This window comes from Schistocerca americana, chromosome X, assembly GCF_021461395.2.
Source record: "Schistocerca americana isolate TAMUIC-IGC-003095 chromosome X, iqSchAmer2.1, whole genome shotgun sequence".
Classification (NCBI taxonomy): domain Eukaryota; kingdom Metazoa; phylum Arthropoda; class Insecta; order Orthoptera; family Acrididae; genus Schistocerca; species Schistocerca americana.
Window position 1 is genome coordinate 900,139,078 of NC_060130.1, and position 16,179 is coordinate 900,155,256.

Here is a 16,179-nt window from a genome sequence, read left to right on the forward strand (position 1 = left end):
GTGAGGAAATCATCACATGAAAGGAGGAATAATATCAAAACACAACTGAGGTGTCATGACTATCTATAGCCACATGATATTTGCCCAATTTTTATATATTTCTCTACTGGTCAGTGCCAGTTCTGTACAGTAAGTGGTGGTCTGTTCTTACAGAAGTTTTTAGCCTTGTCCCTGGGATTTTCCACAATAATAGTTAACTTTAAAGACAATCTGCAACTAAACACTTTAAATAAGTTAAATATAAGAATAAGTTACTCTTAAAATGAATAACTGTTATTTTAACAGTTCATAGAAGAGAAATGAGAGTTTGCTTGTAAAGTTTAGTTACATTAGAAATAAGCTCACTGATTATATAAAGAATAAACGCAAAAATATTTTCTCATTGTGTATATATACAGTCATGATTTATTAGAAAAAAGTTGGAATTATTTTGAGCAGAGGGTTTAAGTGGGAAAATGTACTTGATTGTATTTATTCAAAAGTCTACAACATAAACTATTATAACTAAAATGCTTCTGCTCTTTCTCAAGAATAAAAGTAGTTCTTAAAAACACCAAATTGTGTATGCACAAGAAAGATTTCTGTGTTGTTAACATACTAAGTGAAACAACGCCTGCATCAAATTCTACTGGAAATTAAAATGCATCATGAAACTTAATTCCCTCATATCAAATTCCTCTTTAAACTGATTTTTTAAAATCTTGCACTATTTCTTCAATGAATACTGTATATCCAATTTCCTAAATTATGTGAACATTACAAAATAATTACTTAACCAAACCATGCCTATTAACTATGTATTTTGAAATTATACCTTGTTTGGTTCCATTGGTGGACAGCGCCAATTGTACAAATAATATTGTAGGTTTCCATCCCCAATTCCAAACTTCAGAGCTTCCAGGAATTCCTTGTTTTCCATTAAATTTAGAGCATTGAAGACATCAAAACCCCCCTGAGAAAAAAAAAAAAAATTGTCCAATTTCATTAATAGACTTCCAATAAATTAGCAATCTGTAATATTTAATGTGCCTCATAGTTATAATGGGACACAGTTGTTCACTTGGGTTTACACATTCCAAAATGTCTAAGGAATCTGCTAGTTCTTAGGCACAATTATACGGCCATAGCACAAAAAAATAGAGTAGACAGTAGCTGCACAATCTGTCAAATATAACAGTGCCATGAATAATTGCTCAATATATTTTACATCATAATACAGAACCTCACCATCCATGAAATCTTCACTGCTCAAACAAATATTTGTATCTGTGAGGCATTCATCTAAATCTACACTCTAAGTCACCTTATGATGTGGCAAAACTTACTTCAAGAACCAGCATAATTTTTCTCTTTCATACATTGTAATTTTAAGTGGTCGCGGGCTCAAGTTGACAGGAAAAGGTGAGAAAAGGTATGTAGCATCTAAGAGAACAACTACTCTCCTTTAGTTCTTTCCACATTTAGGTCATCCTTTTCTCAGAGGCTATTATTAACAAAGGGGACATCAACTAATTTAAAATGTGTTACTTGCAAACACATGAACAGAGGTACGTCCTGTACTAGAGGTCTGACTTCATACGTGCAATGAACCCATTTACATTCTACCACCCAATGGGAGCTATCTTATCCATGTGGTCTTTTACTTTTTTTGCCTGTATCTTCTGACCAGGGTGGGGATGTTGTGACATAAAAGATTTGTTGAATGGGCTTACTGGATCCCTTGGACAAATTTCAATGCCCCTAATGCTCAGTACTTCCACCTGCATCAGGCTAGTCCTGTAATCCGCTGAATTACAGACCCACATAACTGACATCACTTTGAAGTAGGATTTTGGAACACACACTGTGTTCAAACATAACAAATTATCTTGAAGAAAACAATCTATTGACAAATAGCCAGCAAATGTTCAGATAACATCTTTCTTGTGAAACATAAATAGTTCTTAATTCATATGATGTAATAAGTTCTATCAACATGGGATGGTCTCAGAGTGACTCCATATTTGTAGATCTCCAGAAGGCTTTTGACACTGCTCCTCACAAGCAACTTCTAATCACATTGCATCCCTATGAAGTATCTCAGTTGTGTCACTGGATTCACAATTTCCTATCACACAGTAATTCATGGTAGTAGATGGAAAGCCATCATGTAAAACGGAACTGATATCTGGCGTATCTCAATGAAGCCATTCCTAATCTATATAAACGATTTACGGGACAACCTGAGGAGTGCTCTCAGATGGCCAGGAACTGATGCTGTCATTTACTGCCTCTTCAAGTCGTAAGAATAAGAAACCAATTAAATAATAATTTAGGCAAGACATATATAGTGCAAAAAGTGGCAACTGACTATAAATAATGAGAAGCGTGAAGTGATCCATGCGATTACAAAAAGAATCCACCAAATTTTGGATACACGACGAATCACACAAATCTAAAGGCTGTCTATTGAACTAAAATCTAAGAATTTCCTTTACCTTAAATTGCAGCTAAACATAAAATAAAGGAAAGGCTACCACTAACTCATAGCAGATTGATGCCTGGAGCACAGAAACACATACCAGGAAACAGCATTCACACTAACTTTAAGAGTACTACCTCTTTCCCTAGCAACAGCATGGGCGCGCGCGCGCACACACACACACACACACACACGCACGCACGCACGCACTCACACACAAAATGCAACTGGTTTACTAAAGTGACTGCCTACACTGCAATTGTCCGTCTTCTTCTGGAGTATTGCTACGTGGTATGGAATCCACATCAAACAGGGTTGGTGTAGATCATTTATAGAGCTCAAATAAGAGCAGCTCGTTTTGTATTACTATGAAATACTGGAGTGTGTGTCATGGATAGAATACAGAGTTGGGCTGGTAACTGTTAAAACAAAGATGCTCCTTGTTTTAATAGGATCTTTTCCACAAAATTTCAATTATCAACTTCTTCCTCTGAATACAAAAATATATTGCTGGTGAAAGTATTTTGTTGGTGTCCACCTACATAGGCTGAAATGTTCATTGTAAGAAAGTAATCAGACCTCACACAGGAAGATTTGTGTGTCCACTTTTCCTGCATGCTGTTCGAGAGTGCAATAGTAGAGAAATAGCTTTAAGGTGGTCCAGTGAACCCTCTTCCTGGCAAGTAATTGTGAATTGCAGAGTAGTCACATAGAAACGCGCACCTTGGCTAACTGAAGGACTAAAACAGCTCAGGAATCTCAGAGACGCTGCATATCAAGCATACAAACAAGATATTACTATCCTAGTTCAGCGAAGTTCTTCAGTCAGTTGCCCCATAGCTAAATATACATGATATGACAACTACTGAATTACCACAATCAGAAATTCATTTAGTTGTGAATTTTATGGAATTATTGCAACTATTTCACTTGAGTTACCCGTTTCTTTTCCCTTACAGAGTGACATCTGATTGCATTTTGAGAAATAATTTCAGTCTGTGGACACAATAGAAGCCAATAATGCTACTTCCACATTCAATGCAGCCAATATGTTTAATTTATGAAATAAACATTGTTATATGTAATTATATACTGATGGAATCACAGTTCACACATTAAAATTGCTTTTTCCTCAAGTTTCCTAAAAACTACTTTCCCTGGTTTTTTCCCCTGAGCACTGGAAGCAGGGACTAGTTAAGGCACTACCTAAGTGGGACGGAGCCAAAGCACCCTCTGAATACCAACCTATTTGCATTCTTCCTGCACTGCCCAAGGCCTTGGACAGCTAGCAAACCACCTAACCACAAACAACCTACTGGACGAATACCAATTAGGTTTCCATAAACAATGCAGCACAATCTCTGCCTTAATTGACCAAAAATGTCAATTTTTGATTTATTTTTTATTTGTTAGTGTAACTCATGGACAATAAGTTCCCAAAAGTTTCAATGTTGAAATCGCACCCGAAGTGCCTGAAAATTAATTAAAAGTGTGACGCAGCCTCCCTGCCACGCCCACATTTTGAAGCAGCACTTCAATACCAGCTCAGTGAACAATGATTCTGTGTATGACTTTCAACCAAACGTGTGCGGGATACATCTAGAAGGCTGTGATACATACTCTTCGGTTTTATAAATCATCTTTGGCTGATCCTGCACTTCTCAAAAAGTGTATTCAAGGCAAAATCCAAATGAGTCTCTAAATTCACTCATATGGAAATGATGCCCTAAAAACACATTTGCATCTGCTACAGTTGTCAAAATTGCAACTTATGGTGCAGTTATTGTATTTAATGATGGGAACGTCAGAGGATGAAGGTATTAGAAAGAATGGGCTTCAAGATAGGAAATTTTACTCAAGACATCCTGAGAAAAATGATTTACAGCACGTCTCTGCAGCTGAAAAGTTGAAGACCTGGTACAGGAAAGAAGATAAACAAGGAACCAGAAATGAAGCCCTGAAGGGAAATACAACCTAGAGCACAAATGTGGTGCCTTTTGAAGAAGTGACATAAGGGAAAAAAAGTTACTTTTAACTTTATATTGCGTTTCCTGAAAAGTTTGTTTTTTACGTAACTTTTCCTCGGATTCTATGAATGCTAGAATTATGAAGTTTTGTACACATATTTCTGTAAATCTAATAAACGCTGTCTCAAGAGTAAATTTTGAAATTCTGATTGCAAGCTGAGATATAGGGCAAAACGCTTGGAATTTTGCATGAATTTAAAATTGTACTTCTGGAATTATAATTAAAAATTTATGAAAATTCTCCTATTCGACCTATTCCAAAAACCTCATGAGAGAAGATTAAACACAAAGAGATTAAACAGAAAATTTTTTGTAGAAATCTCTTGAATACTTTCTGAGAAAAAGGAACATACATTATTTTTTGAAAATAAAACTTAAAATTTCATTAAAAAAAGTTGAATCTATATAATCAAAGGATTTTATATGTAAATGTGTTACTTTCATGTAAAATGTGGTGCAAAATTTAATTGCCATTTCTAAAAAATTGTGGATTTGGTTAATTTTTGAAACAGTGTGCGTTTTTCATCAACGTCCCCCCTTAATAAAGATAATAGATGATCTGAAGCTTGCAGCAGCTGTACAAGAGGCTACTATCATGTGTTTCTTAGATTTCAGCAAAGCTTGTGACACTCTTCACTTCCACATTTTACTTGCCCAACTTAACAGCCTAAGTTTCTTGTCAAGTTCAGTTCAATGATTTTGCTCATACTTGATGTCTCACCAGCAGTGCGTCATGTCTGGCACCATAAGTAGCAATGTATGCAAACAGTATCAGGTGTCCCACAGAGTTCAGTATTGGGTTCTATACCCATAACTGTATGTCAATGTGACATTAATTTTGTCCTACTACAAATACTGTATGTACACTTGTGGCCTCCAGTTGTATCTCAGTGTGAAACCAATAAACATGATGATAGTTATCAACAATCTCAATGCCAATGTGTTTGCACTATCAAAATGGGCACAAGACATAGGTTAAAGTTCAACCCAACCAAAACCCAAGCAGTACTGGTTAGCCATTCAAGGCTCATTAGCCCGAATTATTGGTAATCCCTAAAATCTTTAACCCCAAATGAGACAAATATCAACCTCTCCTTCAACAAAGAATATCTAGGAGTAATAGATAAAAATCTAAATTGAACTGAGCACATAGCTGCAATGTGCAAGAAGACATCAGCATCTCTCCATGCCCAACAAATATACTAAAAGCTCTTCCCTCTTCGCCTGAGGAAAAAAAAAAAGAAAACTTTCAGAAATATTTATACTTCTGATTATTGATTACAGTTATATTCTCCTGTGAGGCCTTTCTCATGAAGGCTCAATGTGCCTGGAATTGGCTATGAATGCCTGTGTTTGTTATTTATGCAATGTTCAGCTGATTGTATTATGAATAGCTATCTTGGCTGTGTGTAGACAAGCACAGAGATTTCTGTGCCCTCTGTCTACTCTACTGTCCTATCAACATACACTGCCCCCACCTTTCTCCTCAACCATAACATTCTTGTCTGAACAACATGGCAGAAACACCTGTTCTCATGAGAGCAAAATCCTTTCAGTCCCACTCCATTGTTCAGCCACCTTCTTGAAATTCTTCTCAATAGCAGGAACCAGACTCTGGAATAGCCTCCCTCAGTACACAGGGTGTTCAGAAATTATCATTAAAAAATTCTAGGATTTGTATAGGGGAGTGAGTACATAATACTTTGAATAAGAACCCATGTCTGGAAATGTCATGCAACAGTGCTACAGAGCATCAAAGTTATGATTCCAATGCCTGTAAAAGTATGTATATACATTGTGATTCCCTGATGATTGTAAGAACCAGGAGGCACATATGGTTTATCAAATGACATAGATGCAGTGAGCATTAAACCCCATGGCAACCTTTGCATCATCTCAATCTCTTACATTAATTCTTCCTATTTTAAAAATTGCCTTCTGGAAATCTAGGAATACAACATCGAACTAGGCGCCATACACCTTCGGAATTTCATGCAAGCAAAGAGTGAGGTGACTTTGACAAGACTGCTGCTTGAAATCCACAACTGTAGTGTCGCATGCACCACAAACCTACACTAACAAAATTATGAACTGCACGTCATTAAAACAAGAAAATAAAAACAATTCCTTGTGTCCTTTAGATGACAATAATACTAAACACTCTCAGAAAAATAAAAACACAAGCTACTGGAGAAGCACACACATTGAGCACGAAACCATTGCAAACTAGGAAGAAGCCCAAATGTAAGGCCTTTAAATTAATGTCAGAAATTAAAAATCACTGTAGTATCTACTACTGGAAAATTTGGGAGTAGATTTGTTATACAGAAGTAAGGTAAGCACAAGTTCAGATAAATGTCCTGATGAAGTTGAATCCAATTAGAATATGCCAGTCATTAAACATTTAAAAAAGTGTTTTTAGGCAACACATGAAGAGAGAAGATGAAATCATCAATGTTTCCATTGTTAAAATCCTTTCTTTTATAATTTGGGCTTCAGTAACTGAAACACATTAGTCAAAATTAAGATGACATGAATCAGAAGGAATGTTTTCTTGATCAGTCTGTTACTGTGCACAGCATAGTGTTAGTAACTGAAATGTAAGCCTTTCCACCTTCAGTAACTGTTGACACACTAATTCCCTTTTGTGCATCTACTTCTGATAAAGCAATTTCAGATAAATCTGAGCCATAAATACTAAAAACATCGTTTTTAAATTTGAATTTGGGTGTTGGAGGGGATGGTAGAAAGGAGAAAGGGGTGCGAGAGTGAGGAAGAGAGGCAGCTGTGACATCTTTATCTGGATAAAGTCGTTCAGGCACCGGCTTGAAATCCATATGGCTGAATGGATTGATAATTACTGAAATAAATTGTGCTTTTATAAAACCACCGATTCATTGTTCCATACAGATTAACATAATTACATTTGTGATAACTGGTTTTGTTGTTGTTGAGAGCATAAAAACTTCTGCCTGAATAACTTTCCAAATATATCAGAGCAACAATCCATAAGCCTAAAACACTTAGTTGTGCAACAAAGTGTGGTACACCCACATAGCTACTTCCCTTGCTAGTTTCTTTTTCACATCTATAACTCTTCTCACCAATTCATAGTTATCAAAGCCTTAACAATGCATTTTTAACAGCAGCTTCAAGAATGAATCTTTCCTTTCACATCCGATAATGTGCCATTTTGAAGCTTCGTGGTAGCTTAAAACTGTGCAATGGACCGAGATTTGATACTGGCGTTGAGTCTTGGTATGGCACACAGTTCTGATCTGTGAGGGCATTTCAACTTCATGTTGTTTGACTTCACACACGTTACAATGATGATTCAGTTTTCTGTGTCCACAAGCTGTACAGTCAACATTTACACCTTGTCTATGGACAGTTTTTTGTGCAATAATTTACTATTTAATCTGCACTCATATTTTCCCATGACACCATAATTGTATCACCTTTTATCAAAGTAACAGCTGTAAGAACTCGAACTAACAGCACATTTGCACATTTACTGTAATACATCATATAATACATACAAGTAACAATACAGTTGTGGCAGCTGAACATGGACAACAGAACACATCACACTGTTTATGGGACTGCCACAATTACAAGTTTTCAGTATTATGTATGTAGATCTAAGTGTGGCACAGTTTAATTTTTCGAGAAAATTCAGCCAACATTTTTAAATTCTTGCAATAACTGAAATAATTCAAGGGAAATTAGCAAATTGTTCTGAAAGAACAGGCATACAAACTGGTAAATGCAACATTCAATGTTGATTTTTGGTTAGAGGGTTTGGCAGGGGGGTGGAAGGGGGGGGGGGGGGGAGGGGGAAGTGATCCCACTGTAAGATCAAGCAGACACAGTACCTTCATTTCGATAGCTCCACACTAACGTCTCTCCAATAAGGTCTAACCACCCTTAGACAACAAATCTGCAGTGATCACTGATCTCTTGCCCAGTATGCTGAAGATCCACGGCCTTCACAGACAAGCACCAACCTCCAAACCTAGTCTACAAACTGATCTCCTAATACATGCCCATAATCCTCAAATCATCCTCATAAACCAGATGCAAATGAGCTCCCTTCTTTCACTATCCAATAACACCCTGAAACACATTCTTTGCAAGGGCTTCACCTACCTATCATCATGCCTGGAAATGAGGAGCATCCTTCCCACAATTGTTACCACCTCTCAAAGTGGTATTCTGCCATTCACTGAATCTATGAAATACACTGGTCTGCCACACGAGTAATATTCCTGTGGAGAGCCTACACCAACCCCACCATCTCCTTTGCTTCGTGTAGCACACTCAATTGTCTTTGCCTGCATCAGTGCAAGCCACCTGGTGCCACATTCATACCCTTCCCTTGTGGCCTCTTTCTCTCTGTCATAAGATACCCTATTCCTTCACTCTTCTTTCCACTCTTTGCCTTCTTTTTCCTCTCAGCTCAGCGTACCTGAGAAGCCCTCAAACAAAAGAAGCTGCAGCACTGACAATGCAGACATGCATATATGGATGTGTGTTTTATTTTAGTTAGCTCTTAAGAATAATGTTGTCCAAAAGGTTAGCAACAGTTTCAGTTTTCCGTATGTGCCTGCCAACTGCTCAATGTCACAACTTTACGGGGAGTACAGGTTAATTCTTACATGGTCAAATTTATGTACCAGTAATGGCACTATTTCTTCTTGATAAAGAGCCTTTTTTTGTTGTTTATTTTAATTTACTGTAAGAATTAACCTGTGTTTTCACACAGCAACACTCTCACAATGTCAATTCTCGACAAAATATTACGGGGAGTGGGTGCCTTTATTTCTTGTCGTTCTTGCATTCCAAACAGGGCTTTCCAGTGCCACATCTGCACAAATAATCATGATGAACACACTGTTTTGAATTTATGTATCATTATTACCACCTTATACAAATTCCAACCGGACTGATGAGAACAATAAGAAATGGACCAAATTTTAGTATCTGGAGCATCAGTCAAAGAAATACCTTTGCTGTTGATTTATTGCAAATAGTTAATTTACTTAGCATCTATATAAGATAAAAATTAGGTACACAATATTTAACTTACATTCTTTGCTGAGACCAGAGCATCTCCCATTAACTCTACCCACGGAGTCTTGGTAGAAACATTGTAAAAAGAATATGCAGCTTTCAAAGTTTTGTGCAATGGATGATGCATCACTGTAGATGGCAGTGTGTAAAAGCTAACAAAATCTTGAAAAAAGAAAAGAAAAATGAAGTTAAAATTTTATTGAGAGGTAAGTGGAAGTAAATTGAAAGAATGTTGAGAATTTACTACTTATTACACTTACATATTAAAGATAGTCGCAATACAATTGTAGATATGAAAAACGGCAAGGAATACACACATGCTGCAAGATTACAGTCTTAATGCTAATTAAATATAGTGGAGTGTTGAAAATTAATTTGTCCATAATAATGTTCATTGACTGGTTAACAACTACATACGCTTGTTCCACTGCATAACTGTGTATCAAATTGAGCCAATCAAGATAAATTGCAGCATTCAATAGCATTAATATCTACTAAATTAAGTCAAATCATGATATGATAAAAAGGACAAATATTACATTTAACAAAAAATAATGCAAGGGGAAGTGGGTGTGACTTGGCAGCTAAGTTCGGACTTCTAATTCTAAAGGTCCAAAGTTCAACGTTGAGTCAGTCTTAGGATTGTGTGTGACTATTTCTTTCACTTCACCATGGTTCAGAGCCCATGTTGAACTGTAGGTCTCCCTATAATTAGCTGGTTACGTCAGTTCAACGGTCTGAGGAAGGCAATGGCATACCACCTACAATAGGAACATGCCTCACAAAGTACTGTGGTGTTCAAACCAACCTTTGAGCTGATAACAGCTTTACTAACTTAAAGGAAGTATTATTAGTGTCCCACTGGTGGCAAGGTGATTACAACAGAAACTCTTCCTTTTTTCTGATAAAAGATTGAAGCTCTTGGTACAGCATGGTCAGACAGAATACATGCTTGCTTCAGGAAGGATAGAGAAGAATATCGGTCAAGACCTTTTTCAAGGAATCATTACAGGATTTGTCTGAAATGGTTTACGCAAATACAAGAAAATCTAAATCAGATTAGTCAAACAGGGAAGGGTGTGTCTAAATACAAATCTAGTATCTTGAACACTATGGCAGCTTGCTTGACCATCAACAGTTAACAAGAAAACCATTAGCTAATAAGTGGTCCAGCATAATTTATGAAGATGAAACCTTGTTGCTATTTCTCATAAACATATACAGCACATGTGGAAAACTGCAGCCACCTACAAGGCAGCGAAAGCTATTTCATACAAGCAACAAGCAGCAGAAAGTAGTCGCTGACTGACCTGTTACGAAAAATTCATACAAATTCCTGACATCTTTATGACCATGAGAGTAATCATGTTACCAATATGTTGACCAAGGTGCATAAGTGATAAATTATCATTCATTTCCTTCTTAGTGTCACAAGTAATGGGCATGTAGAATGCCTCAATGTTTGCATGAGAAAATGGTTTGGACCTCAGTCAAAACCAAGTCATACCTTTCAATTTCAGGTAATCTGCATCACAACATAAATATCGCAAAAAAATAAAAATAACAGATGAATCACAATGTAATAAACTTGCTACTAATACAATTAATTCAAAAATGCGGCATCTACAATTAAAAAGTCATAGCTGTTACTTTGGTTTGCAGCTGAAATGTGTGTTACTACCTGTTATTTTATTGTTTTCTTCCACTACGAAACTGTCAATTATGCCAGGCTGGGGTAGAAACCAATGGCGAAAATCTTCCTCTGAGAAAACTGGTGCCAGGTCAAATCTTTTTAGGTACTGAAAAACAAAAATTTTGATAATATAAGGCATGAACTTAAATAGAGTACAGAGTAATAGAACTTCATGCACAATCAACAGTAAAAACAGAAATTTACATGCACAGCTAATTATGGCCGCAAAACTTCCTGATCAACTTCTGCTCTACTGCGAACAGTGATTGCAAAACTAATTACACTTGTTATAAAATACACCCTGTAATAAATGCAGTAGTCATAAATGTCCATGGTCGTAGACAGAAATTTATCCAGGGGGAAGGGGGTAAAACTCAAAACAGCATTTTTGATATAAATGACAATTTCGGAATGTGTCATTCCACAAGAAGTAAATTTGGTAGATGACCAAAAAAACTCATCATATCCCAAACAACTGATGGTTACCCATCGTGTATGAGAATTCTGTAATGAATTCTAACTCTGTACTGCAGGTTGCAGGGGGAGGGGGGAATGGGGGATCAAGTGCCCCCTCTTGACAACTCCTACGCACCCTTGTTGATGCCTATGTACATGACTGAAGAAAATCTGATGATAATTTCAGACATTAGCAGAGGACTACAATATTGCTGCTAAGAATTACTATTTTTCAGCATTGTGATTTTCACTAGTACTATTTTTTCCTATACCAATTGAAGCAATATTTTCATGAAAAGAAAATTATTTTGGTGGTTGGTTCATTCAGGGTTATGTTACCAAATATATGTAAAATTTAGGTAACAGTTGTGTTTCAAAAAGCTATTCTACAAAATATTTATGGAATCAGTGATCACTGGTAGCTAAGCCACAGGAGTACTCTATTTCCCTTTCTTCTTGTTTGTGAGTCAAAGTTTCAAGCAGCTAAACATCAAAATTAGTCAAAAGAGCATTATTGTACTGCAGTTAAGCAAGTCTGAAACATGATAACACACTCATACTCTTCACCAATTACAAATAACGTGCAGTGGTATTTAATGGTGGCTCTTGCATTTTCAGCATTTAAACAGTGAATATATTTTGTTGGTCATAGTTTGAAATGGCATTCATACAATGAAGCCTATGCTTTTAACCAATATTTTCTCTCAATTCACAATAATTTAATTTCTTCCTAGTATCTGGAGTACAGAATTATATCCCCAACTGATCTGCATGTAATTCGTTGTCAATACCTAGTATACATTTTAAAATATTTTCACACTGCAGTAAAATTTTTACACTGCAGTACACCTAAACTCTCGTTGCTGCACAAAACAGATACATTGACAAGTGAATCTGATCATTTTAATGTTTGCAGAATACTGAAACGAAGTGCTGGTCTCATTTCTAATATTGTTCAGTACACTGATGTGTCCCTCTATAGCATTGAAACATAAGCTTTTGTGGAATGTACTGCTGCTATTAACATGGAAGTTACTTCAGGATCAGCACAGGAAGTTTTCCTCTATCAAAAGTAGTGGTTACTGAAAACCCATTGTCTTATGAACATGTCACATAGTAAACACACAGTTATACTATATGTTCACTTCCATCCTGCAAATCCAAGTTCACATATTAACCAGCAAACTACTAGGGACAAAAATGAATTTGTATCTAAGGAAACTAGGACAGTCAGATTTTGAGTATCTGGATTCAAAATTGAACTATTCACACCACTTTCACAGAAACTGATCATAATATTTGAGAAAGATGCTTATGAATACCTCATTAACTAAGACATGAGCTTGTGGTAAGTCTGCAGCTGTCATTTTCCTGAAACCTGGTGTTTTAGTTGTATCTGGGAGTTTGTAAAGCTTCAGTGTTCTCTGCATTGTCATATTTCTACTTAAATGTGAGAATTTCACTTCAATGAGCTTTTTAGGATTGAGTGAACGATGCCAGTATCTGCAACAATCGAGAAAAACAATGTTACACAGATACCTCAGATGCTCAAGTTAGTAACACATTATTTTAAAAATATGGAGGACAGTCTTATGTAATCCTAATAAGTTGTTGCATATATAAAACACTTATATTTCATATATACCATACCTATATAAAAGCACTCCATCACACACTATTTATCAACTGTATATCAAGACAGAATATCAAATTAATTCCACCAAGATTTGACGTCACATTGATAAAATTATTGCTGTTATAGTCTCAGTTCAGATGTAACAATGCTTGAGGGGGTCAGAGGAAGGGAAAGGGTGGGTGTATATTATGAGAGGAGAGGAGAGAGAGAGAGAAAGAGAGAGAGAGAGAGAGAGAGAGAGAGAAAATCATTTCAATATTTACAGGAAAGTGGTTGAGAGAAATTTGATAGAAATCATGGACTACCTGAGTATCTACATCAGAAAACCTAGACAAGTTCAGGGCACGAAACCACCTAAGGTATGCAATGTTTTCTAAGTAGATGAGCTCCCCCAAGACATTCATGTGGTTTCTAGGATATCTGTTTGAAATTATGATGTTGTCCACTACCCCAATTTAAATATTATTTCAGTCTACACATTAAATACTAGCTTTTCTCCATAGTTTTGGTCACTTGTGTTAATTGAAATGATCAAGCAACATGGCATAACATTATTTAGAGAGTTATCAATTCGTAGACACACAAACATTTAAATGGAAATACCCTCTTCCATAATTACATATACGTAACTATCTGGTGATATATCCACAAGAGTAGTTCTTCTGGTAAAAATCTATGAACAGAAATCTTAGGCACCACACCACACACGAAACTCCTTAAGGCTCAATGCTTAAACATAGGCTGTGGAAATGTTTTGTGTAATGAAAATAATTTATGCACATCAAATCCTGTGAGCAGTATACTGGTTTGTTATCCAGCCCTCACCAATCAGTGAAAGAACAAGTAGATGATTTATTAAATGGTCTTTTCCAAGCAACTGTGGAAATAATGCTATTTTGAGTTTTTACATGTGGTGGAAGGAGGAAGATACACTGATAAGTTACAACATAATGACTACCGTCCACCACAAGTGAATGCACGCTCGTAGTGTTGCAAGCATGTGACACAGTAAGGAAAGTGTAGAAGTGGAGCAGAGGTGAACCATTCTAGCAGCAATATGGCTACAAATGGGGAAACCGACTGACATGTGCGATTTTCACAAAGGACTGATTGCTATGGCCTGACACCGAAACCCAAGTATCTGAGAAACAGCGAAGCTTGTTAGCTCTTCAAGTACTACTATAGTGAACATCTATGGAAAGTGGTTGAAGTTAGTGAAATCATGCATAGGAGACAAGGTGTTGGACACCCACACATCACCAAATGTGCAGATTGGAGGCTTGCTGACTCTATAAAGCAGGATACACATAATCATCTTAGTTGCATGTGCGGGCCGCTTCTACTCTTCCCAACACCGGGTCGCCCTGTCGTCAGAACAGCGCAGGCAAATTTTGAAACAAGGGTCTATAATAACATGAGCCACCCACCAGCAATTTTTAGGAAATTAATGGATCTCATCTCTGTGAACCTTCATTCGTCAATGTAATGTAGACAATATTAACTGAATAGTATATCTTGACTAGGAGCAATGGGCACACCTATGATCTTTTAATATTTTTGCACCTGATGATGTGGCTTTAGACCTAAAACTGGTTGTGTATCAAAGTAATAATTTTACCAGCTGTCAGCAGAATTCTTCATAAATTCATTCTGACATTGACCCAATGATGTTTTAAGTTGTGATTTAAGGGGATACAGTATCATTGAGATTGGAACATTGATCAATGGAAATGTGTCACCTGGTCAGATGGATAATATTTACTGTTACATCAGGTTGATGTCAATGGTCCTATCCAGATCCCCCATCTCAGAGCAAACAGTTGCTCAAAACATGCATCATGCCATTGAGGTAGGGTGCTAGGGTAAGTATTATCTATGAGAGAGAGTCATCTGGGCTTTGATGGCATCTAACGATAGTAATTGAAGGCACCGTGACACTGTGGATTATGTTAACATTACTGCTGATCACCTGTACCCCTTCATGCCTGATGGTTTCCCTGAAAGCAATGGCATCTTCCAGCACTATAGCTATCCAGGTGACAAGGCTAGAATCCCAGTGGTTTTTGGGGCATGACAGTTAACTTGTGTTTATGTATTGGCCACTAAATTGATCTTACAGGAACCTGATTGACCACATGTGGGATGCTATAAGGCACCAGCTTTGCACCCACAAGCCACTGGCCCACAATTTATGGGATTGCATAACCCATGCATAGACATTTGGTGCCACATGCCTCAGGAAACCTACTAAGGACTTGTCAAATCTACATAATATAGAATTGTAGCTGCACTGCATTCCAATTATGGACATTATGCTATAAAGCAGATGGTCAATACATTTTGGATCATCAATCTATGTTTCACAAACAGCAAGAGTAATGGTAGAATACTATGATTTTTTGTAATTATGGGTACTGGAAATTAATGCCCTTTTTTACATTAAATTCAAACAGATAGACTGTTAACGAGTTTTTATTTTAATCAATCATGTAAGCACCCCCATTACCACCAATCTTATGCCATCGTGTGCAAATTTTCAGTGCCGGCGCAATAAAAATCAATTGGGTTTTGAGCAAAATATCTGGAGATGGCATTTTGGACATCATCCACATTTTCAAATTTTTTGTCACTTAGAAAATGTTGCAGCAATTGGAATAAATGGAAATGACTCACCGTTTGTCCAGCTTTCAGCACTTTAAAATGAACAACCTTGTGAACACACTAACAAACCTGGCTTAGCTGTACTTCACGGTAATTTATTCAAGAGACAGCCAATGTCTTTTGCATTTTTTATTGTCGCAGAGAACTCATTTCTCATTTCCAGTGATCAAGC

General features: G+C 36.7%; 1 protein-coding gene across 1 annotated transcript in view; it reads right to left on the bottom strand.

Annotated features, from left to right (window-relative positions):
• LOC124554904 (glycylpeptide N-tetradecanoyltransferase 2-like) overlaps positions 1–16,179 on the bottom strand; it is an 86,234-nt gene that overhangs the window by 8,290 nt on the left and 61,765 nt on the right. Inside the window, exons 8-11 of the mRNA XM_047128593.1 lie at positions 13,033–13,213; positions 11,243–11,360; positions 9,578–9,723; positions 815–952 (exon numbers count right to left, since the gene is read on the bottom strand). Coding sequence (XP_046984549.1) covers positions 815–952; positions 9,578–9,723; positions 11,243–11,360; positions 13,033–13,213 — 583 coding nt within the window. The remainder of the gene's footprint in view (positions 1–814; positions 953–9,577; positions 9,724–11,242; positions 11,361–13,032; positions 13,214–16,179) is intronic.